At 37.5% G+C, this 24471-nt stretch overlaps 2 protein-coding genes and 1 long non-coding RNA gene across 5 annotated transcripts; 1 reads left to right on the forward strand and 2 right to left on the reverse strand.

Annotated features, from left to right (window-relative positions):
* Nucleotides 1-1855: 1855 nt before the first annotated feature.
* LOC131333630 (long chain acyl-CoA synthetase 4-like) lies at nucleotides 1856-16230 on the forward strand. The gene is made up of 19 exons (XM_058368251.1): nucleotides 1856-2234; nucleotides 4161-4224; nucleotides 4328-4417; nucleotides 4805-4861; nucleotides 5856-5904; nucleotides 6062-6138; nucleotides 6645-6684; nucleotides 6773-6867; nucleotides 7803-7970; nucleotides 8144-8254; nucleotides 8329-8416; nucleotides 8909-8975; nucleotides 10577-10652; nucleotides 10765-10882; nucleotides 13584-13829; nucleotides 13928-14067; nucleotides 14835-15017; nucleotides 15172-15291; nucleotides 15945-16230. Exons 1-19 carry the CDS (start codon nucleotides 2083-2085, stop codon nucleotides 15978-15980), a joined length of 1977 nt encoding a protein of 658 aa, XP_058224234.1. The 5' UTR covers nucleotides 1856-2082; the 3' UTR covers nucleotides 15981-16230.
* Nucleotides 16231-16857: 627 nt separating this feature from the next.
* Nucleotides 16858-17292, reverse strand: LOC131333636 (uncharacterized). Its single transcript, XR_009201853.1, has 2 exons — nucleotides 17075-17292; nucleotides 16858-16946 (listed from the first exon to the last, which is right to left on the reverse strand). It is a non-coding gene; the product is annotated as an uncharacterized LOC131333636 (long non-coding RNA).
* Nucleotides 17293-20465: 3173 nt separating this feature from the next.
* Nucleotides 20466-24441, reverse strand: LOC131333635 (uncharacterized). Of its 3 annotated transcripts, none has more exons than XR_009201851.1 (4): nucleotides 23979-24441; nucleotides 22822-23013; nucleotides 21609-21732; nucleotides 20466-21468 (listed from the first exon to the last, which is right to left on the reverse strand). XR_009201851.1 is itself a non-coding variant. In XM_058368258.1 (4 exons), the coding sequence occupies exons 2-4, from the start codon at nucleotides 22995-22997 to the stop codon at nucleotides 21426-21428; spliced, it is 351 nt and encodes a 116-aa protein (XP_058224241.1). In that variant the 5' UTR covers nucleotides 22998-23013; nucleotides 23979-24441; the 3' UTR covers nucleotides 20466-21425. The 3 variants fall into 3 exon arrangements, 1 of the variants encoding a protein (XP_058224241.1); XM_058368258.1 differs by having other exon boundaries at nucleotides 22814-23013; XR_009201852.1 differs by lacking the exon at nucleotides 22822-23013.
* Between the last annotated feature and the right edge of the window lie 30 nt (nucleotides 24442-24471).

Genomic DNA, 24471 nt, shown 5'->3' on the forward strand with positions numbered 1-24471 from the left:
ACGTGAACTTCGCTTAACTTGCTTTAAGAAAAACGGACAGAAAGACTTAAGTCACTTAATTTTTATAGTAAAAACACGAGTCTTCACATACTTATTGGATTTACTCAAATTAATTTTACAAAGATTCTTCTCCCCATAATGTATGAAATTTACTATTTAAAGAATCAATCAATGTAGATTTGGAATGAAATTTACAAAGACAGACTTGTTGGACTAGGAGCAGTGTAGGGTTACAGAGGAGGAGCGCCAAAATATATGTCTTATATAATAGTTAAAAATAATCAAACTTTTTAAAGATATATAGATTAATTGCAGGTCCTCTTAAAAAGTTGAATTTCCTGGACAAACAATATTGAGATGGATGGAGTAATAGTATTTTTTTTTAATAGTCCGTAAAGAATTATGGTTGCCTATACGGGAATATCATAAATCATCACATTCCTTTTTTAATAAGCCCTTTTCTTTATTTTTTTTCAATAGTTAATCTCATTGCATCTTTGCGCTGACACAATAAACACAAAATTTGTCAATGAACAATTTTGTAACGCACCAACTCTTTTCTTTTTTATTTGCTGTCTACATCTAACATGAGTTTATTATTAATTTTTAAAAAATATTATCTAGCCACTCAACTGGATGAGACAGAACCCAACTAAGATCTAATTATACCTTAATTTATAGTCTACCACATCGGTTCAAATGAAGTAATTCAGAATATAATAACGAGGCCCATGTTTTTTTTTTTTGCAAAAGTGAAAAGATTGTATTGATAAACGCCCAGCAGCGCTTACAAAACGGAGACCATAACAAAGGACTTGGATAAAACCAAATTAATCGTCTAACAAATACAAAACAAGTAAATCACAAGACAATCGATGTCGTTCAACCTAACCCAAGCATGACCTGAAACGAGAAAAAGTGAAATGCACTCCAACCAAGAATGAACGCACCATTGAATTCCCAAAAACTATAGATATGTCAAGACACCACAACGCTGAAGCACAGATATCGAAGCAACCGCGATTGAGAAAACCCGATCTGTAGACAAAATTTGTCTAAAGACGAAACTAACAATTCTCGTAAAACGAGAGACAAAATTCTCAGAGATCACAAATCGTTGATCTGGAGAGACGGGAAAAAAAAGAAGAAGGAATAAGCAAAGAAAGTGAGTCGGAGAAGAAAAGAAACCCACGGGGAGAGGAGAAGGGAGAAGAGGAGTTGTGGTGGCTAGGGTTGAGAACCGGAAGAGAGAGATAGGATCGGCTATTAGAGAAAATGACTGATAACGAGCCCCACGTTACTCTTCTTGTTTTTTGGGCAATCCTTCTAGTTGTGTTATTAAAAGTGGATCTGGACTTTATTATTATCTTCCCTATCAGGAATCTTTATTACGTATCAAGGTTCTATTATTATCTCCTCTATTATTAGTATATATATATATAAAGGTTCTTATTTTTCTATTTCTTTTTGTTTTTCCGAAATTCCTATTTTTTTGCTTTTTATAGTACTATTTTTTAAATTTTTTGATCCGACTTTTTTATAGTACTATTTGTTCTTTCTTTTTCTCAAGAAAAAACAAAAAGAAATAGGAAAAACAATAAATACCATGCCGCGTGAATGGAGAAAACGACAGGACCCTTCAAACCAACCACCAACTCCTTCTAACGGTGGATCCACCCCGACTCCGGCACCGTCCGATCAAATCCAACGACCCGATCCAACAATCACGGTCTAACAAATCAACGGCCAGAAACGGATCCCAAACCCTTCCCGTCTTCTTTGACTAATAAAAAATCCAAAAAAAAAAAAACTAGAAACAGCTCAGCACCCTAAACCCTTCCGTCACTCGAATCCAAACAAAGGCCTCTCTCTCTCTCTCTCTCTACTTGTCAACCAGTCTAAAAAACTCGCGCTAGCCTCATATACTCTCTCTCTCTCTCTCTCTCTCTCTCTCTCTCTCTTTATTTCTGTCCACCAGTTGACACCTAACCTTTATGCTAGTCTAGAGAGAGAGAGGACTCTATACGTACAGATACACATTTATACGTAGAGTGAGAGGGAGGGAGAGAAGAGAGATCGGAGATGGCGCAGAGGAAGTTTCTGATCGAGGTGGAGCCGGCTAAGGAGGCCAAGGACGGGAGGCCGTCGATCGGGCCTGTGTACCGAAGTGTGTTCGCCAAGGACGGTTTTCCGGCGCCGATCATAGGCATGGATAGCTGCTGGGACATTTTCCGGTGAGTTTTTTTTTTTTGGACTTTTTTGATTTCAAGTTCGGTGGAGTCAAATGCGTTTAGATTGTATGCTCTCGGCTCAGTCAAATAATGCGCGTGGGAAAGCGCGAGAGGCGAGAGCGAGGATTAAGAGTGCGAGGGCAGAGCGAGGATGGAGAGGAAGAGATAGTTATCAACTTGATTGATTTCAATATAAATCTCATGATTAATTCGATCATATATTATTCTATATTAATTTCGAATTTTTAATTAGAATTATTACAGGATACCTGTATAACAATTCATAAATTAATTATAATACAAGGATTATGTGACTAAGCTCCTGCATGATAGAATGGAGTTGTGGAATGCAGCGTTGGTACTCTGTTTGTGGTTGATTTTGGGGACATAAACGGTTCAGTTTGATGACGTGGCATGGTTTGATTAGCTTGCTTTGTGTGTGTGTGTGTGTGTGTGTGTGTGTGTTAATCTCTGCATATTTTCAAGAGGAACGTTGATTTGTTTTGGTGTGCTTATGCTGCATGGTAGTATTTGCTAACTGTTTAGTTTGTATGAGCTAAACTGAATATTGACTTCACTGTTTGGAGTTTGCACGGAGATACTGAGTGCTCCAAACATATAGAGTGCTTAGTTCTTACCAAATTATCAGTAAAGCTTCTGGAATCCAAATACAATGAGTACACGACTTGGATTATTGCAATGAACTATCCCCTTCATGAGAAATCGGAGTAGAAATAGACTCACAGCTAAGTCATGTAAGGCGTGTGCATGGGCATGAAAGCGTATTTTAAAACAATTCCAAAATCCAAACCACTGGAATTCGTGAGAACAAATAATTGAGAGCGCGAGTGTAGAGTGAGGATTGAGAGCCCGAGCTTAGGGTTCTATTGAAGAAGTGTCAAGAGTGTGACCAAGACTCACAGGTGTGCACAATCACAAACATGGACATCGACATATGCTCTGTTGTCAGAGTGGTTTAAGAAGCTTCCCCGACCATTCTGTTAGTAAATCAAACTAAATAGTAACTTCACTAGTAGTTTGGGTAAATTGGATGAGGATACTGAATGCTGTATGTATGTGTATATCAACTGCTTATTTTTGTGCTGAATAAGCCTTAAGCTTATGCTTGATTAAATAAAGAACATGAAGCTTATGGAATCAAGATACAATTGAGTTAACTGTGGAGTTGAGTTACCAGTATGGACATTGGACAGAGACCCTCTGAGCACAATCCATGCGTTAGTATAGTCGCTATGCACTCGCATGCGCATGTGACACTCAACATGCTTTGGTAGTTTAACAAGCTGTGTTGCTGGGAAAGGTTACTTCATTCTGAATTATGGTTTGTAACTTCCCAAGCGGGGTAACATTTCATACCAAAACAACTAATTTAGGAATCCAAATCAATTCTCAAGGTTCTTCTAAAAAAATAAACATAATAAGCTGAAACCCTAGAGAGAGTGGAGTTCTAACCAAAACAATTACTAATATTTGCTACCAATTATTATGCTTCTAGTAATGTGTGTTGCATGAATAATTGGAAAACTAAGATTTTGTTTTTTTGGTTGTTAAGTGCTTGAAAGAATTACATTCTAATTTTGTAATCAGAAAACCCTCCCCCATGGTACCACAATTTAGGGCCTGTGGAGTTCTACATTCCCCTTTCAGTTCCTTGTAGTGATACAATCCACATTCCGGGAAACAAGAGCTCAGCTCTGTGCTTCCTGTGACTGTGAGAGACACTTAAGTTTGTGTCTTTTACACGTTATGCCTAGCTGTTGCGTATATTCCAAGACTGCTTAGTTAAGAGCTTGCTTCTTGTTCTGAACTGGAGTTGGTTTACTAGTCAACTGCATGTTATATAGTAGCCCTTAATCATTGCAAAGAGAGATTCTTTTTGGTGATCTCTGTGTTCGTTATCTGTTACAGAATGTCTGTAGAGAAGTATCCTGATAATCGGATGCTTGGTCGCCGGGAGGTTGTGAATGGGAAGGTATATTCACCCGCTAACATTTGGTTTTCTTGTCCATAGCTTCAATCATATTTTTGTTCTTGAGTTTTGCCTGACAATTATATATGATTCTCTCACTTTGCAGCCTGGCAAATACGTGTGGCTTACTTACAAAGAAGTGTATGACTTAGTAATAAAAGTTGGAAATTCAATTCGCAGCCGTGGTGTTGAGGAAGTAAGTGAATATCTACTAGTTAACTATTGACACAAGGGTCTAAAATTTGTCTGTTTGAAATTGAACTATCATGAACTCAGCCTAAATTAAGTCCTGCTCGCGCCACCTTGGGTCTTCAGAGGCAAAGTTTGATCATGAACTCTCTTCTGAAGGCCGTGGTACCCATTGTGCCGATTTACATTTTTATCTTATGTACCTTTTGTGTTGCTTACTATCTATTCAATTCAAACTGTTCTCCTTGCATGGTAATTTTAAGCAACGTATACAACTAATCTGCAAAATTTCCCTTTCTTCCTCTTGCATTCGAGAAATGAGAAGAGGTTGAGAGATTCTATCTCATTTATGATTTGTGAACCTGTCATAAAATATGTTGATTTCTTGTGTTAGGGAGGACGATGCGGTATATTTGGTGCCAATTGCCCCGAGTGGATTATGAGCATGGAGGTACTTCTTCTCTACCTCTTGGAAAAAAAACTGCCACTTATCCTTTCGATATCTCGTATTGTTTTTCCTAAAGGAAATTTACATCCATGAGTTTGCAATTCTGAGGAATTCATATGAATGGTTGTCGATTTGAGATCATTAAATTCCATCTCAAGACGTAAACCTTTTTATCCTATTTTCATTCGTAGAGTGCTTCAAGTTTCTTGGTGTTTGTTACTTGTTTCATCTTGTTTTCCCAGGTAATTATTATATTTGTTCGGCCCATTGAATGCGTGAGGATATTTTCTTAAATTTTATTCCTTGGTCATGCAAAGGGAATTTGCCACTATTGCTTGTATCCTCTAACCTTTGTCAATAACACCTCTAGAGAGCTGCGCTTCCGCCAACGCGTTGATCTCCATTGGACCACTTTTTTTTGGGCTGCTGCTGAGGCCCCTGACTTGTATGATGGTTCCATAGATTTCTTTGAATGTATTAGTCGAATTTGGAAAATTGCCATAGGCAGTTTGGAAGGCTCTCGGCTTTTCTAATTCTTCTACTTGTTATCATCTGTCTGAGGATGTGTAGATCACCCCTAATTCTGTTTTAACATTGTGGATTTATCAGTAAGCATTTAGCTGACAGACAAATGATTGAAAGTGAGTCGTTACTCATTTGACTGGCCATCTATCTTCAACACCAAAAATAGACAAGAAAAAAACTTTACTTTGTACTCTTTAAGTTCTTAACAAGTTACTTTGGGATCTAGTTTTTATTTGAGTTGTGACTTGCTACTGTGCTCGGGGCTTGAATCCCTTATAGTTTTGAGAGATAGATTAACTACTCGTTTTCCGTTCATAAACATCAACAAATTGCCTTTTTCTGTTCTGTTATTCCATCTCATTTCCTATGGTGCCTTTTCATTGACATTTCTTCTCTAATAGATGGCATTTTTTTTATAAACATACTCTGCAGTTCTTTTGAGACTTATCCTTAACATTGAAATCTTATGCAGGCATGCAATGCTCATGGACTTCATTGTGTTCCTTTATATGACACCCTTGGTATATCCTATCTCTACTAGTGCAAAGATGAGCATAAGCATGCCGTTGATATATGCGAATTATGTGTTATGCATGCCTTGCAATAGCTGTGCAGTTTGATGACAAATATAATGTTGAGACTTTAGAGAATCTTGACTACTTCTCGTACATGGTTTAGGTGCTGGTGCCGTGGAATTCATCATATGCCATGCAGAGGTCACAATTGCTTTTGTGGAAGAAAAAAAGATTCCTGAGGTAATAACAGTTCTTTTTGTTTTTGGTTTCCTTAATAAGGCTGTTATGAATATGTTAAATTGATTCCAAAAATTGTTGCATCTTGTGTGAACCATCACATGTAGTTTGGCACTCCGAAAGAAAACATTCCCTAGTCCCTGACATGTTACTCCCTCCGTCCCATAAAGTTTGGCACTTTCACTATTTCAGCCCTATGAAAAAATGAACTATATCTTTTAATCCGTAATATTTTTTATAAGCAATATGGATCTTGTTTGGTAGATTTTAATTTGTTCTATTAAACAAAATTCAAAAAATTGCCTAAAACATTATGGATTGAAAGATATATGCAATTTAAAAATGACACGCATTCCTGAAAATGCCAAACTTTATGGGATGGAGGGAGTAATATTATGGTAGGTTTTGTTGTAACTGGTGCTAAGTTGGTGGCGGCAATAAAACAAACTATAGTATGAGACTATGAGTTATTTGGGTAATATGCCTTCATTTGTCCAATGCCTTTTCAGGTGCTGAAAACATTGCCCAACACAACACAGTACTTGAGGAGTAAGTTGCATTTGATTGAATATTCTGTTTGTATTTGCAAGACGCAGTAAGAAATTATACTATAATCTGCAATTATTTTTCCTTGTAGCAATTGTGAGCTTTGGCAAGGTTACTCCTGAACAAAAGGAGGAAGTTCGAAATTTTGGTTTGGCTATATATTCCTGGGATGAATTTTTGTTATTGGTAAGCTACTTGATTAATCTCCGATTAGTCTTTGTATCTAGCCCTTTTTGTAATGATTGTGTAGTTTTGAGAAATTCCTGCTCACATAGACATAGTACATGATTTTGTTTGTTATTCGTGATCTAGGCATAAGTAGCAATCCATTCTATAATTCTTCTCATTACCACTCGCGTGAAAAGGATCCCACAAAAAAAGAAGAATTGTACCGTACGAAATAACATAAAAACAAATTTATTTCACGAACTTTTTTTACCAGTTCACAAGAAAAATTTGTATCTTTTGTGTCTTTAGCCCCCAAGCCTTGAAGGAAATATCTTTTCTTTGATGAAAACTTTCTTTCTGGTTCGAATTGCTTGGTTGTACCTATCCAATAATCTAATAGGAATGACTTGCTAATCACTTTGGAGATTGGCACTATGGCTACTGCTGTTACATTGCTTCAGGATTCAGATATGAGGTCCACCATCAGAATATGCTTCAACAGGGTTCGATATTTCTTTTTTCACGGCAATGATGTTCTTATTATGACAACTCTGTTTTGATAGAGGATGAGTTAACTATTGACCTTAATCTGATGGTCAAATGAAATGTTAATGGCATCCTAAATGCTTCTGGAGGTCAAATTAATCTGGTCTTGGCAATGTGGGTTTTCAGTGGAATAAGTTTGTAAATTACCAATAGAGACGATAGCGGTTCATCAAGGAGCCAAGTATTGAGCCTAAAAAAAAAGAGGAGCCCAGTATTGATGATATATACTTCTGTTGATCTTTGTCATCACAATTTGGTCTTGGACCTTGGCCCAAGTTAACTTTTTTAATGGGAAAAATGCTCCTAAAGTTCCATTTCATCTGATACATCATACATGTAAACCTCGAGTCAAGAATATCTTGTTGTCTGTCCTTCCTCAAAATTGATTTAGGTCCATCCTCTTGCAGGGAGATAATAATCAGCATGATCTTCCAGTAAAGAAGAAAAGTGACATTTGTACAATAATGTATACTAGTGGCACAACTGGTGACCCGAAGGGTGTTATGATATCGAATAACAGCATTGTTGCTCTTATAGCCGGGGTGAAGCGCCTGCTAGAGACCGCCAATGAAGCAGTAAGAACTCAATTCAATTTAATCTCCTACCTCTTTGATAGTGAGCACTGCTAGAAAGTAAATGAGGAAGCTGAAGTGTTGTGTTCTTCCTGCATAAATATAAAACGCCATATATTCGTCTAAGGATTTATGCTTAATGAGATATCTTACACGACTGTTGGAAATCTGTACAGTTGCATGTTGAGGATGTATATCTTTCTTATCTTCCTCTGGCGCATATCTTTGATCGGGTGATTGAAGAGTGTTTTATCAACCATGGAGCCTCAATAGGATTCTGGCGTGGGGTAATATGACTACCAATTCCTTTCCTCCCACATGAGAGTTCACTTTAACAATTACGCTTTTGTTTCATCTTCAGGATGTTAAATTATTGATTGAAGATATTGGAGAGCTGAAACCTAGTGTTTTCTGTGCTGTTCCCCGAGTATTGGATAGAATTTATACAGGTGAGTTTACTTTCCAATGGTATGCAAATGTGCGTTGGTAGACAATCTGAGCAATATAGAAGGGATACTTTCATCATTGTCGGTGGATGTATGGTGCTTCAATGATGTTATGGCCTTCATCACTCTGGGGTTGTTGATCCAACACGTAATCAATTATAACTATGCAAATAAAAAAGATTAACTTTCGTTGTTCACTTTTTGGGTTTTCAACTCCAAGAATAAATACAAATCAGAAAGAAAAGGGCAAACCGTTTTAGTCTACACTTGGTATTTTTCCATTTATTTTTGAAAGTGCCATGGGAGTAGGGACTGTTGAAATGTGCAAAAAGAAGACACTAAACCTTCTTGTGTATGAGGGAAGAGCTAAATTAATGACTATTGTGCCTGTTCCATGGGCCTATGATGTTCTCTATTTCTGTTTTAAAATGTATTAGATCTTTAAGATGCCCTCTGAGTTTCAATCATTTTTCCGTTTCCCGTTCATATTTTCAGGTTTGCAACAGAAACTTTCATCTGGAGGTTTCTTAAAGAAGTCTATGTTTGGCTTTGCATACTCATAGTAAGTTTTTGTGATACCGGTCAAATTTATGGGAGGAGATAAGTATGGTGTTTCTTTGATTTGAGGTTCATTGTTATTGGTTAACTATATATCATTTGGATAGAAAGGAAAAAGATGTATATGTAGTAGCAAAATGGTATATTTGCATGGAGAACCCTAGTGTTAAGTTGTTGGTTTTGGCCTTTTGGGTGCACATGGGTTTAAGACCATGTGCGAGTTGGGAGCCATATGGTATTGGTATGAATAGATGGGAAAAACAAAATAAAAAATAGAGATGAGTATATAAGAAATACTAATATATTAAGGTGCTAGTATGAATTTTGGAGGTGAATTCTACATGAGTCCACCAATTCTATAAAGGGAAATTCTTAGGCTAATTGGAGGGTGGGGGGGGGGGGGAGGGGGGGGGGGGTTGAAGGGAGAAAAAGAGACGTGAGGAAATTAGAAGGCTTCAAGTGGTTGGAGCTGGGTTATACAAAGGGTAACAAGGAAGGAAGAGAAAGATGAGAGAAGGTGAGTAAGGCAACCAGAAGAAGAAGGGTACGTGTACTGGAAAGTGTATACGAAGAGTTATGTTAAAATATTTAAGGAAGTGGGAGATGACTTTTCATTAATTGTTTGTTGTTTATATTGAGTTGCTGGCGTAAAACATTTGATTTTGTTTTGTCTTGGTCGTGGTGCTTGCGCATCCCAGGTGTTGCAGTTCTCGTTTCTGACCTTCTGCTAGAATGGTTGTATATAAACCAAGCTACACAAGCTTGAATCATGTTTGGCTCATCGAACATTTTGACGCTCAATAATATTCTGAGCACGGGCCTTACTGGCCTTAATAAGCTTGTATGCATTATGGACTGAAGCTCAGCTTGATTGATGACACAGTTAATATCAGCTTGAAGTATGAACAAGCCAAGCTTGAACAACACAGTATTTGGTTTACTAATTTACAGACCTGCGTTCCAGTTATAAAAGCAAGAAAAAGTATAATGGGCATTGTCTCGTGTAACCACTCTTTTGTGCATCAACTTTTTACATTCTTGTTTGTATTAACTTATGAACCTTTAAATTAAGACCTTCTTTTAACTACTTAAAAGGGCATTATTGGGGCCACCTGGATTGGTCAAAATTTGATGGTTTCTTAGGCCCCGTTCCGGAACTCAATATAAGTATTTATTTTTTAAGAAGGCAATTGCAAACTTAAAAATAATGTGTTTACGCAAATAATTTTCCTATTAATATGGATCTTGTTTGATAGATGTCATCGAGATCTTTTATACGGTGCAAAAAAAATTAAAAAATTATTTTTTATTTACATTATTTTTAAATTTGAAAATGTGAAATAAGTACTTATTTTTTAAGAAGGTATTCTGGAACGGAGCCTTAGTGTTCCACATTTCTCCTTTTTCCTTGTGGGGGAACACATTTCACCTTGCATTCAGCAGCTTGTACTATATCCTTCATATTTTTAGTGTCATCTCATTCTTCAGGTGTAGTTCTCCAGGAACTTGGATTTTCTTCCACATTTTGTGTTTTTATTGTAAGATAATCTAATACATTGGGGTTTTGTGCTGTCTAATTTTATGCAAGTCTAAAAATTGTTGCAGCAAGCTACATAACATGAAGAAGGGGAATAAACATGAAGATGCTTCTCCACTGTGTGACAAAATTGTATTCAGTAAGGTGGTGGACATATATTGTAGCAGCTTCCATATCTTCCTTTTCTCTTTTACTTTCTGATGGTGCAATGCACAAAACTTATTCTTCAATGCTCATTTGTTTGTTCTATCCTCAGGTAAAGGAAGGGCTAGGGGGAAATGTACGAATAATTTTATCAGGAGCAGCACCTCTTGCTACCCATGTAGAAGCTTTTCTACGAGTAGTGGCATGCTGTCATGTTCTTCAAGGATATGGTATGCCATCCTTGAACGTACCAACTGATGTTTAGATTGCTTTCTCTGTTTTATTAGCATCCGAATTTCGCTTGAATTCAGCAAATGACTTTTTGTTACTTGCTGGCTCTTGTAGTCTTGTGAGTCGGCTTGCTGATATATGTCTACTTCTTGCTTAACCACCATTTGTATCTCATTTTGAGAAAGTTTAATGCAACTGTCTTTAGATCCATGTCCCTCTGGGGCAATGTCCCCAGTTAAGTTACTAATTGTCCCCAAAGCTTAAGTTGTTAGAAAATTGACCCAATAATATGTATCAAGCTATCTAACGTGGATGTCTCTCACATGAAACTTCGTGTTGCACGTGGATGCAAATATTCATACATCCTGCAAAAGAATGCAAAGGGGAGAAACATAATGCAAATGGGGAACAAATGCAAATAGAGAGACTTCACCATGACATCTTGCAACCTGAGCTTTGATAGCATGTTAAGATATCAATTGTCCCAAAAGCTTAAGCTGTTTGGAAATGGACCCAAAAATATATATCAAGCTATCTAACATCCCCATGTTTTCTGCCTATGAATAATATGCAGTTAACTTCATTCTGGATATTATAATGTTGTTAGATTTTTCAAGTCTATAGGACTTTGGTGAAAGACCTTACCTGCATTTGGTCCTCTACCCATATCCAAGTGTTGCATACATTGACATGGGTATTTCGTCTATTTTTAGTAGAGTCCATGTGACATAGATTCTCTCCTTGAGAACCAATAATTTGTCATGTTTACTTTAGGCTCTTGATGGCCTACCACATTTACATTGGGTAGTCATCGCCGTGCATACCTTACACGTGTATGTGATCTTCTGTGGGTCAGCTTTAACAAACACGTACTTGGTCACATTGAATGAATACCTTGGTGCTGATGTTAGCCTAGAGCATAACAAGAATACACCACTGGCACACAGCGTGTCCCTTGATCCCATGCTTTAGGCGAGCTGTGCTCAATCCCACCAGAGGAATAGTAATGAGTCTAATGACACCTCGAGATTCTGTGAGTAGGGTGGGGGTAACAACCAGATAATCCGTAGGACGAGGTCTTATGGTTTGGTGGCTAGAGATGAAGGCTTGCCTTGTTGTGTAGCCCATGTGAAGTGTCTTATCACGCCCTCCCTATAGGGGGAGTCTTACCTAGTCCCATATCTGTATCTCCCAGAACCTTCTAAAAGCTTGGCTCCTTGGTTTCATAACAAAGGAAGCACATGGGGCATCTAATTGTTTCCTTGCATGTACTGGTGCAGCTACATGCATGTGCTTTATTGCTTTAAATGGAGTGGTGTTCTTCAAAAATGGAGACTATCATCATCTTTCCACTCATAAGTTCACAATACTCAATGGGACTTTGACATTCTCCCTCTCTCGGTGTTTCTTTTGTGTATAACGCACTCGGCTACTCCACTTCAAAGTCTTCTTGTCTCTTATGCGCTCTGCCACATCTGTGGAAAATTATCCATCTACCATTGTTTTTCCCACCGAATTCTTCGGAACCATAGGAATGTGTAAAACGGATGTAGAGTCAATTGATTATCTCCTCATTCATTGCTAGGTGGGGTGGGTGCTTTGGGCTTTGGTGTTTTTTTGGTTTGGGTTGAAATTGGCTTTCTCAAGGAATGTCATGGATCTTTTAATTGTGCAAAGAGGTGCTAGGGTGGGAAAAAGAAGGAAGCGTGTTTGGGGCCTTTGGGCCATGATTCCTCTTTGTTTGATGTGGATAATATGGCGGGAGAAGAACATGAGATGTTTTGAAGGGGTGGATAATACTTTGTTTAGAATCAAAAGATTTTTGGTTGGTAGCTTGTGTAGTTGGGACAAGAGGGAACGTAATCCATCACTTGACCAATTCTTCCGTTGGTTAGATATTTTCCATTCTCTTGGTAGTGTATAGGGCCTTTTTGTATGTGGCCATTTTTTGTATATGGGCGGCATTCCCTTAAGGCCTTGTGCAAGTGTACAACTGACCTCATAAGGTCATTGGAATTCATGCATGGTCCGGAAAGACAGTTCTTTACTTGTTCTACTTCTGAGTTACTTGTGCAACATAAAATTAGATGACAAGTAGATCTACTGTTCCACTTGCACTTCTAGCAACACTATGAAACAATGGAAACTAGTTGTCTAACTTGCTGTAGTGCACCCAAGAGATGTTACGTTTACTCCTGCAACAAAAGCATGACTACGTTGAAGATTTTACGTGGATCATCATTTCACTATATACTTAACTTACCACACAATTTAGTGCATAGTTTGCGTAGATACTGATTACTGAGGTATTGTATTGGGCGTAAGAAATGAAGAATTACCAAGTACATTCTACAGGTGGAGGAAAATGTGTATGCACCATGCAGTTATTTTGGACATGGAGAACTACTAGACATTATTCATATTTACAGGATTAACTAGATACACTGGATGAGATTTACTGACAACATACCAGAAGGCACACTTGCCTTTGTTTTGGCTGCATTGTGGCTAGCTGTTTGATGTTAATTTTAAGTTCGGCATTGAGCTCATGGGAATATGTGGAAGCCAGGTCTACAAAATACGAGTAGAGACTTATACTGATTCATCATTGGCAATTGGCTTGCACTCTATTTATGTCATAACCTCTTTTACTTCGTTTTACTTCTACTAACTTTTTTTTTTTTTTTTTCTGTGGTTTAGGTCTCACTGAATCCTGTGCGGGAACATTTGTCTCACTACCAAACGAGCTGGATATGCTTGGTACAGTGGGTCCCCCAGTACCCAATGTGGATGTGTGTCTAGAATCTGTTCCTGAAATGCAATATGATGCCTGTTCAAGCACACCTCGTGGTGAAATATGTATAAGGGGTGAGACCTTGTTCGCAGGGTACTATAAACGTGAAGACCTAACCAAGGAGGTCCTGGTGGATGGATGGTTCCATACAGGTCCGCCAACACACTTCTCTTCTGGAATGAATTCGGTTTCTACTTTCGCATAGATTGATGATTAGTGGCGACCTTTCCCCTAACAATGCTTGCATCAGGTGATGTTGGCGAGTGGCAACCAGATGGGAGCATGAAAATTATTGACCGGAAGAAGAACATTTTCAAGCTCTCACAAGGAGAATATGTCGCAGTTGAAAACTTGGAGAATATTTATGGCCTCGTTCCTGATATTGATTCAGTATGCCTCTCAACTAATGCATATATTATATAAGGCTTGAGTCGGTCAAATACCAATTGAATATAAGAAAACAACATTGTGACTATTGATATTTCAAGTAGCAAATTAGGGATGGAATGGCCATTACTGCACTCAATTTTGTTGGAATTAGCATTCCATTTCAGGAGGGAGGAAACGCCATTCCATTCCCATGTGGCATGATTGATGCCGCAGATGATATCTTACAAATAACTTGTTTAGTATCATGCATAATAAATATCTATAGAAAAGAATCAGTGCTATCATATATCTTGGTATCGGCTAAGTTCATGAGTTGGAAGGCCTTGAGACAGTATTGAGTTCATGAGTTGGAAGATCAAGGGTAAGACATTCTTTGTTTTAAGTTCAATAGCAGTATGATATTATGAAATCTATGGAGACGGCATGGTTATATTCAAACATAACAGTATAAACATTTCGTTCAGAATCTTTATGTTCTATATACTACATAAGCTTGGTTTAAAAATTTCATTCCATTCTAGCTGCTTAATAATTGGAAGTAATTTGGAATCAAACATGAAATGGGAAAAGATCACCTGCTTGTGTACGCGTATGGATCTGCTTAGATTGTTCATCTTGTCATTTTTGTGCACTTATCCCATAGGAAACTATCCTTAGGAGTGACTTGCCAGTCCTTACGGTGATAATGCGCTCTTTAATTTGGCATCTTTTGTTGTTTGCCTACTAACATCGGCTTGTTGTTCATCCTACCTGTCTTTCCACCTCAGATATGGGTTTATGGGAACAGCTTTGAGTCTTTCCTTGTTGCTGTTGTTAACCCAAATAAGTATGCACTCGAACGTTGGGCTGAAGAAAAAGGTGTAACCGGGGATTTCAATTCTCTTTGTGAAAATCCCAAGGCAAAAGAATACATAATTGGAGAGCTCTCAAGAGTTGGAAAAGAAAAGAAGGTTTATACGTGTTACCTTTGATCTTTTTTTTTTGGATCGGCTGTTTTCCTTTTGATCATTGAGCAATGTTTGACTGTTTTGGAGGTGGGTGAGAAGGGAAAAACGTTCTTTACCTTTGGAAGATTCCTAATAACTTTTATGATGTGCTTGGCAGTTGAAAGGCTTTGAGTTTATAAAAGCTGTTCATTTGGACCCTGAGCCATTCGACATGGATCGCGACCTTCTCACACCAACATTCAAGAAAAAGAGGCCCCAGTTACAGAAATACTATCAGGTAGCTCTACGTGATTCTCTCTAGGAATCTTATGGCATGCTAAAATTCAACTATGGTACTAACTAGGTTTTTTACCCATGCTCCTTTTTTGGAGTGATTCTTGGACTTGAGCATGATTCTATATCAGATGATTGTTTAGTCTTTTTGTTTCAACGGGGAGAGGATTATTTAGTCATCATCAACAGAATCTGCATCCCCTACACTGTTAGGTGGGGATTGCTTTTCTCCCAGTGAATACCTACAGTAATACTTTCACCTACAAAAAACACGAGGATGATTTGGTCACATGGGGATGTTCCTTTCAATGGGTCCCAAGAGGCTAAATTGATGTGGTTTTATTTGTAAATAATATTTTGAGGTTTGGTTAAATAACTTAAAAGGAGATATCTTTATATTAGAAAAAAGTCGAATCTGGCATTGATACGTGTGATTCATGCTGGTTTTCGTTACAATTGCTTCTTATCGAGGAAGAGAATTTCTGAACACTGGACGTTGTTTGCTCACACCTTGTTGCCATTTGGTTGCAACTAGTCATGCATGAACCATTCCTGAGACTGATATTTCCGATCAAATTATTCAGAATCTGTCAAGGGTTTTTTGTGGGGGTTCTTTTTAGTACGTAATTGTTGTACTAAAGAGGTCTTGTATTGCAGCGCATCATTGACAACATGTACAAGAGTTTGAAGTAAGCCAAATGCATGAAGATGGTATCTTCCGAGTTAACAGCGCTAAAAGTTCTTTCATTTCCGTGGTACCATTGCCAACTTTTATCTGTCTTTTGGAGCCCTCTTTGTACTTGTGACTGTACATAAGGTTAATTATATACCTGATGATTAGCATAATTTGTGGAATGTTGAGCCTTGGAAACAACCAAAGTGATCGTATTTAAATGATAAAAGAGGGAGGCAAGATGAGAGGTCCTCCTATGGTTTTTGTTTTTTTTTCCTTGTCGTTTATGTTTTGTTCATGGAGCCAGTTCAAGCATGTTTGGTAAGGCTAGTTTTTTTGGTCTAGGATACTTTGGAAATTGGGAACGATAGCTGTTTGGAAATGTCTATGATTTCTCTTTTTGTTTAAATTTTGGAAACTGGTAGCTCACGCACATTTACAATCGTTTTTTTTTTATCTTCAGAGAGTAGGTTTCATCGAAATTTTGGGAAACAAAAAAAAAAAAAAAAAAAATTGGTATTTTCCCTTGTGTTCAGAACGAGCTTGTATTTACCTCCTCCCTCCATGTCCACCTCATGCAATCCTGTCTCACCGGCAACCCCTTTTGTCTTCCTTGTGCTTCAAATCGAAAGGCTTAAACCTTTCTTCACAGCTAGAAATAGTATTCATGTGAAGGCTAAATTTTTTGGTGCAACTCTTTTGCCCTTCAATTTTGAGTTTTAGACCAAATAGTTTGAGCTTTCGAAGGGTATGAGAAAAGTAAAGTCCTCCGAAGTGTAATCACAGAGATCATAATATTTGAATAGAAGACTTGCCTTCTGACATCGAGAAAGCTCAAAAACAGCATTATACAAATTTACAATTGAATTTTAAGACATTGTCTGTGTATAAATGACATTCGCGTTAAGAATTGGTGCCTTGTGTTTACTTGGATGCAACTTGGATACGTACAGATGTCGAGAGAGGGAAGGGAGTCAAGGTATTACCTATTTATTTACCAAAATAGGAGTTTTCCCAGTAAGTCGCAAAAGGAGATAGAGATATTGGAGAAAACCAAACAGATTTGAGCATGAAATTTACAAAATCAATCTGTTTGGTATCCTCCAATTCTCACCTTCGATTTGAACGTTTGCAGCCGTTATCTGAGTTTGAAAAGGGGGCAGGTAAGATGTTGGAGGAAACAGAGCCTTTTATAAGAAAAATAGAGGGTATAAAGAGGACGGCAGGTAGTTTCCCATAAGAAAAGCACACACTATTCTCATTCAGGCTTCGGTTGGGGGTCACGAGTTGCATGCTGCTAAGCGGTTCAAGAACACGAATTCCTCTCTCTCTCTCTCTAGGAAGCTTCTTGTAAGGACCTTAAATAATGACCTTAGGTAAGGACTCATAGATTCTGATCAAATTTCAATAATCTGAACCGTTCAATGTTTGCAGAACGTGATTTTAAGAGGTCTTGCGATAAATCAGTAAGAAATATGACCGGGAAGTGTTTGTTTTAAGCAGTTTTTGATTAAACCGCTCAATGAAAACTGCTTAGATCAAGCACTTCCCGGTCATATTTTTTTGTTAATTTCCCACGAGAACTCTTAAAATCACGTTTTGATCACATTGAATGGTTCGGATCATTAAAATTCAATCGGGATCTATGAGGTCCTTACTTAAGCTATGTAAGGTAGTCCTTACAGGAAGCTAACGGTCTCTATGAAGCTTCTTGTAAGGACCTTATCTATTTCTATATACTAGTGTAATGCTCGTGCTCCGCACGATTTCACGTGCTCATTGGATTAATTGGTAGTATGGAAGTATTTTTGGTTTTGCAGTGATGATAATAGAAAAATAGCAAGAGCTTATTGAAATATAATGAATCGTAATGTAATCTATTTATATGACTACACATGAACTATTCCATTATAGAAATATAATTCGAAAAATAATCAAATGGACCGAATGGAGCCAGACTTAACGAAGACCAGAACACAGAAACAAAATCCAATGACTTAATACTCTCTAAGAAACTCTTGAAATTGAAGTATCGATTTCATGACGACGATTAGAAAGGAATGAAAACCAGTATTATCAAAAAGATGAACTGCACAAAATAATCCTTCAGATCTCTTGATTTGGATGCCAAAAGGATTTCAAGCAATCTACAACTCATCTTTCCGGTATCCATTGTCCTCTATGGGACTGGCATTATCCACTGTCTGTGTCATTTTGGTGCTTCTCGAGAAGTAGTTCAAAAGGAGGATCTCCTCGTCGTCGAAAAACTTGATCTCCTATCTTAATCTCGTATGCTTCAGGTTGGTTGAATACAAGCTCTTTAAGCTGAGGAAAGAGTAGATAGAAATTAGCAATGTGATATGTTTGAGGATGCAAATGGGGAATGTAGGATCATGACCAAACTTACTGAATCTAGACATCTTCAATCCTAAGCATAAAATTCAGTGCAATAAAAATCAATAAAGATGCATAAATGAGAGACCATCACAACGAAAGCTTGGGATGTAAAATCCACAACACATGGATCTACCAAACTTGAAGGAGGCTAGCAATCTTACTCCAACCAAAACACAACCTAGCAAACAATACATAGATACACAAATACAAACCTATAATTAAGCAAACAAATCGACTGCTAAACCATGGAATTGGTTACTATATTTGTAGTTATATGCCCAATGATTTCTGCCTAGGAATTAAAACACGGTCTTTTGAGCTTATGAAAATTCAGGAGAAACATTTGTTCTTGACATTTCTGAAAAGTGTTTCTAGCTTCAATAGAAGACTGACAAATGGATGAAAAGCATGTATGGCCGATGATAATTGGTAATATCTAAAACGAACAGTCGCTTAATTAAAAAAACATTGGAATTGGCTTAAGAACCATACTGCAACCAGCTGATATCCAATTTTGCACGCCAATTCATCACCCTCTAAAGTTGAAAAATAGGTGCAACTTCTCAGTGGGACATTCATATATCTTCAAGTCCAGGATAAGAACTCAGATTTGCTTATTAGCTTATAAAAGAGAGAATAATTCAGATATGGATAGTACAATACAATTAAGAAAGTGAGAACACCACAGTTTGGTCAATTAAAGTTCCAGCAGCAAATTAAGTTTAAAATAGGACTACACGAGAGCTCTAAAGGGCAGTCAACGTCTTCAAATGGTGCACACATACAAGATGACTAAGTAATTCAAAAAAGGGCAAAATTGTATCCCTATATACATAAGATAAATTTGGTCAATTGCACAGATCCGATGGCCATATTCTATTGAACATCTAATCTGTTCCACTTCCCCAATTTATCCTTTATTAGCAGTCTAAACATACAGTATGAACAAAGGATAGTGTATCTTTTGAATTATGCTCCATTGTCAAAGATAGTGTATCCATAGTTTAAGGAACTTATCACCTCATGAAACCTCCATTGTCCCACCAATTAGTGTATTTTGTCTCATCTTCCCTTTTTTTTTTTCCTTTCTTTTTCTGTTTTTTTCCTCTACCTTTCTCCTTTTCCTTCCTTCAAACCTAAGTGACTATTCATATGGCTTCTATTACTTCGATTACTAATGCTCAGAAACTCTTCTACTCAAATAAATACAGATTTTCTAAACCTATGTAACTGCCTTCTAAGCCTTATGATTCAGTGACATGTTGTAAACTCCAGTGAGTTGTCCAGTATCTTTTTCTTTCCTATCTTTTTTGTGCTTTTTTCCTCTGCCTTTCTCCTTTTCCTTCCTTCTCAACTCAGTCAGTGACTCAGTATTCTTATGGATTCTATTACTTCTATTACTGATTCTTAGAAACTCTTTTACTCAAAGAAATACAGTTTTTTCGAGCCTACGTAGCTGCCTTTAGTGGCATGTGAAATCCAGTGAGTTGAGTCATTTAACGATTATAGCGACATCATAAATGGAATACATGCACCATTTAAAGCGGCAATAGGAAAAATATAGTGCTCAAAATTTCCAACAGAAAAATGAACACTGTTCCCAGTCCTTTGGCTTTTAACTCTTACTATATGATTTTCAGATCAAGTTGCATACCTACAATACTGGGTTACTTCCAGGTTTAAACAATTAGAATCTATGCACGGAGCCACAATAGGCTTTTCTGTCAAACTAAAACATGTGACCAAACATAAGTTTCAGCATCCATCGCTAGCTATCTCGAAGTGATTTAAAATGCACGCAACCATGCACTAAAGCACTTGGCGGCCAAGAGAGCAGAGTACCAGCTGGGTCTTTAGACTACTAACCCCGTACCAATTATAGGAACACACAATAAAAACCACATGTGTGGTAACATACCAGTGAGTGTGACACATGAATTAGTGCTTCATCGAGTGGAGCTGAGAACTCACCAATCTGGTTAATTCCTTTTCTATCACCAAGTCCGTGTTGCAAAGTCTGGATGAACCAAAAAGTTAAGTTGTAAGACTCGAACTCGTATACATGTATTTATTAGTGCGCTGCTTTCCAGTTTCCAAGTACCTAGCATAAGCACATACAGTTCAACGCTTAAAAAATGAGGTATCACCGGAATGAATGACGTGAAATAGAAACAAAGTCAATAACTGAAACTCAAAGAAATCCTCAAAATTACACCCAAAAATATCTTAACAGAAATTCTAGTACTTGTCTTCAACCTACCAATTAGAAAGGAATTCAGTAGAAATGGAAACTGCAATGTTTCCCACCACAACTTTTATGTTACATCTTGTTACTTTCATGGAGAATAGAGAAGTCAATTGAACAGAAACCCAGAAGTAGATTACCGTTCCAATGTCAATGGCAACATCTTCATTTGTGTGATGGTCATCAATATGAATGTCACCAGTAGCCTTTACATGAACGTCAAATAACCCATGCTAAGCAAGTTGCTGATATACCCAAAGAAAACACAGAAATCATCACATAAAACTCACAGTAGACAACTATTACACCAAGTAAATCCTCAGCAGTTTTAAAATTTTCACATTCTAAATCCTTGGCAACGAGGACATGACTGGGTCGGAGACATTTTAGACCAAATCTTTGAATAAGGCTACATTGAATGGAAATGTATCTTCTCTTAGCTCCCTCCTAAACTTTCTAAACAACCAAATATAGCATTATCCTTCACTTATCCTGTGGAAATTAATATCTGCAACTATAGTTGTCAAGGACAAAAGGCGCACCAGGAGCAAAGTTTTATTGGGCCTAGGGCAAGAGGAGCAAGGTGAGGCGCATGCCTATTTGAAGAGAGGCGCACCTATGCGGAAAAATAAATTATTTCTGAAAATAATTGTGTAATGTGCACTTTTTTGGAAAGAAAAAAAAACCTCATTTTTCATGCATTTTTTTTGAAAAAAGTGCGCTTTTTTGATCTATTTGAAAGAAGCTTGCTTTTCTCGCCTTGTCACTTTTCGCTTGCTTTTTTCAGGTCGCCTCACCTTGTGCCTAGGCGCACCTTTGACAATTATGTTTGCAACTTACTTAAATTGCCTAAAGAATGCATCCTGCTGCTGAAAATAGAGTTAAAACTTCAAAACTCTCAGGAAAAAAATATATCATCAAAACAGACATCACCATAGAAATTGAAAATAGTCATTCATGAGAGCGGATCAAAAAGAAAAAAGTCATTCATGAGAGAGATATTGACGTCCAACGACATGTGGTCAAGAAAAAGGATCCCAATGTATCAGCTATGCCCGAACCATCTAAGTTTATTCTCATTGACACATTGGTCTCTTTTGTAACCCTCTTCACCTCTCCAATCCGAGCACCTACATAAAAAAACTATAAACTGGGAATCGAGAAACAAAACTCAAAGGCTCCGTGTGGATAGATGTAGATTTCAAGCATATGGACCCGATGTTCAACTCCAACAAAAAAATAGAAGTCTAGTTATCAATTGTGTATAACTACAATCCTTTCATCAGTTCATGAAGTCACTCCAACTGAATCGATATTTCAAGTTCATCGTGACTAAGCTCTCAAAGTATATTCTCATGCATACAACCAAATCTTGACTGGAACTATTGTTGTCGAATACTAAAATCAAGACCATTTGGAACCCATGGTTATAGAACAGAGACCAAAATGTAATAGTATCATTGTATAAGAGCCTCTCTAGCCCTTACCAATTTCTTAACTCAAAACTCAAAATTTGAGTAAAACCCCCTTAAAACCCACTCCACTCTTTAACTCAAGCCTACACCAAATTAAGTTTTACTCAAACTGTTATACAAATCAAAGGAGACTTGTATTTTTATTCTAATTTTGCAACGCTATTTCTCCTCTCAAATTTACAACCATGTCATTAATGTAGCTTTTGGCTTTTACTCATGTTTGTGCCAAAATTTGAGTTTGTCCATCGGATAACAAATAAAGTTTGTACTCAAGTTGGAGTAAAAGTATAAGGACTGGAAATGCTCTAACCACAATCATTGACACGAAGTCACTTGTGACAAAGCTCTCAAAGAAAGTTCTTAAGCACACTACCAAATCTACATTGGGGTTGCTTTTGTTTTTTGTTTTTGAAACGGAAAAATATTACTAAGAAACTTGATAGGGGTACATCAAGTGAGGAATATTTGAGGCTGTTTTTGTTGAATGCTACTATTAAACCCCTCCTTTTGAAACCCATAGCTGCTCAAACAGAGCCTACAATGTAATAGTATCACCGTATTCGACACTTCCGTTATAAATCAGGTGTTCAGGTAAGCTTACGTGCACCTAAACTAAACACGTGACCAATCCAACCGTCCATAAGCGGGGGCCAATTAAATATCAAGATCGATCGCAGCCAATCGTCGAAGTTCCTAGAGTTGTTCCACTCAAATACTTGTCTAAGTTCAAACAGACCTGAGTACCTCTTGATGAAAGTCCAATCAGCGGAATACTGTATGCTATGATCCTCACGCATTGCTTGTCCCACTTTTGTACCTTTGTTCCTTTCATTGATAAGAAAGTATTTATCTCGAACGCGTAGAATATACACAAAATTGTGGCAAGTAGAAGCCAACTGATCTTCAATCCTCATAGCCATAGCAAATTTAAACCACCTGTAAATGTTTTTAAGAACATAAGGTGCGATTACCATTCGAAGTTATCAATATGGTAAACAATTAAAAAGGAATAAAATCATCCAATCTGATTACAAATAAGCAAGTCTTACAATATGAGGCCACAAATTAAATCTTATTTGGACTTCATGAAGATGGTGGACAATATGCGGAAAGTTTAGTATATGTGATCACAATACATTCATTCTGTATCCTTTGGTTCATCTGCTAAGCAACATGCAAAACAATTATGCTAATGACATCATGTAGAAGCACTCCCATTTTCTCCAAATTCGGTTTCGTCAATGTTGCGGGGAAATTCTTTCAAATTGTGCTACATTGCGCCCTCTTGCTTCATCAATTTCACTTTGGACCATTTGATCACATTGGCGCAAAAGACTCAATGTTTTGTTTTGTTCTAATGCATTGGTAAGTAGTTTATTGCCAGTAGCTGTAGATTTTAGAATCCAAACCAATTCAATGATTTCATCTCTAAGCCACTCGTAACTCTGCTTATTTTCATTGTTAACAGAAGATTCTGAGGCTGTTGTTTGGTTGTCTAGTGTGACAGGAACGGGGGATCATGTGATTCCTCTGGCTGTTGAAGATTATTTTGGAGATGGCCACGAATGTGCCTTCATTTTTTAAACTTTGCAGGTTAAAGGGCTAAAAAGAGGGCATTAGATATTAATAAAGGGTGCAATCTAATTTTTTGGAAAATAAACACAGGGACAATCGTAAAGGAGGGTTTCTACTTTTGTAAGCCTGATGATTTAATTAAATGTTGTAAAATCGAGTGAGTTGTTGGATTCAACCACGATAGCGAGATGATTAATCCACTAAATCGATCATTTGAAGTAGTAATAGTGAGCTAAACATACAATTCTGTTACCATACCACACAAATCATAGATATTACAAACTAAGGTAAATATTCCTCCGCAAAATGGAAAACCTAAAACATACCGAATCACGAAGCTGCTTTGTTGTAGCCCTAACCAACACAGTAATTAAGCCATGACAAATCCTGCGTTTGGTTTGAAGCTTGAAATACTGATTACAATAGTGGTTTCAGATTGAAAAGCTGAACAAATCCGCCCAACTTCGGATTGGCATCTTGAGGTCTGGCTAGCGTAGTGCGTTGAGGAAAGCAAATGTGGCAAGCAAGAGGAAGATAGTGATTGTGTGAAAGAAATAGAGGGGAATGGAAATTTTATTCGGCGCCGTTCAAGGACCTGGATTTCTGGTATTGATGTGGGCAACTATTTGCACAGTGCCGTAACAACAGTGCCGTGATGATGAGATTGGACAGATTAATCGGCTCAAAAAGTACAAAAATACAGTGAAATCCGGAAACGAAGTACCAATTTAGAGAACAAAAGCAGGAGGACCTAGCCCTAACCAGAACATGAATGAGTGAAAGCCTGAGGACCGATGAACCAAACACAAACACACAAGA

Source organism: Rhododendron vialii, chromosome 7a, assembly GCF_030253575.1.
Source record: "Rhododendron vialii isolate Sample 1 chromosome 7a, ASM3025357v1".
Classification (NCBI taxonomy): Eukaryota; Viridiplantae; Streptophyta; class Magnoliopsida; order Ericales; family Ericaceae; genus Rhododendron; species Rhododendron vialii.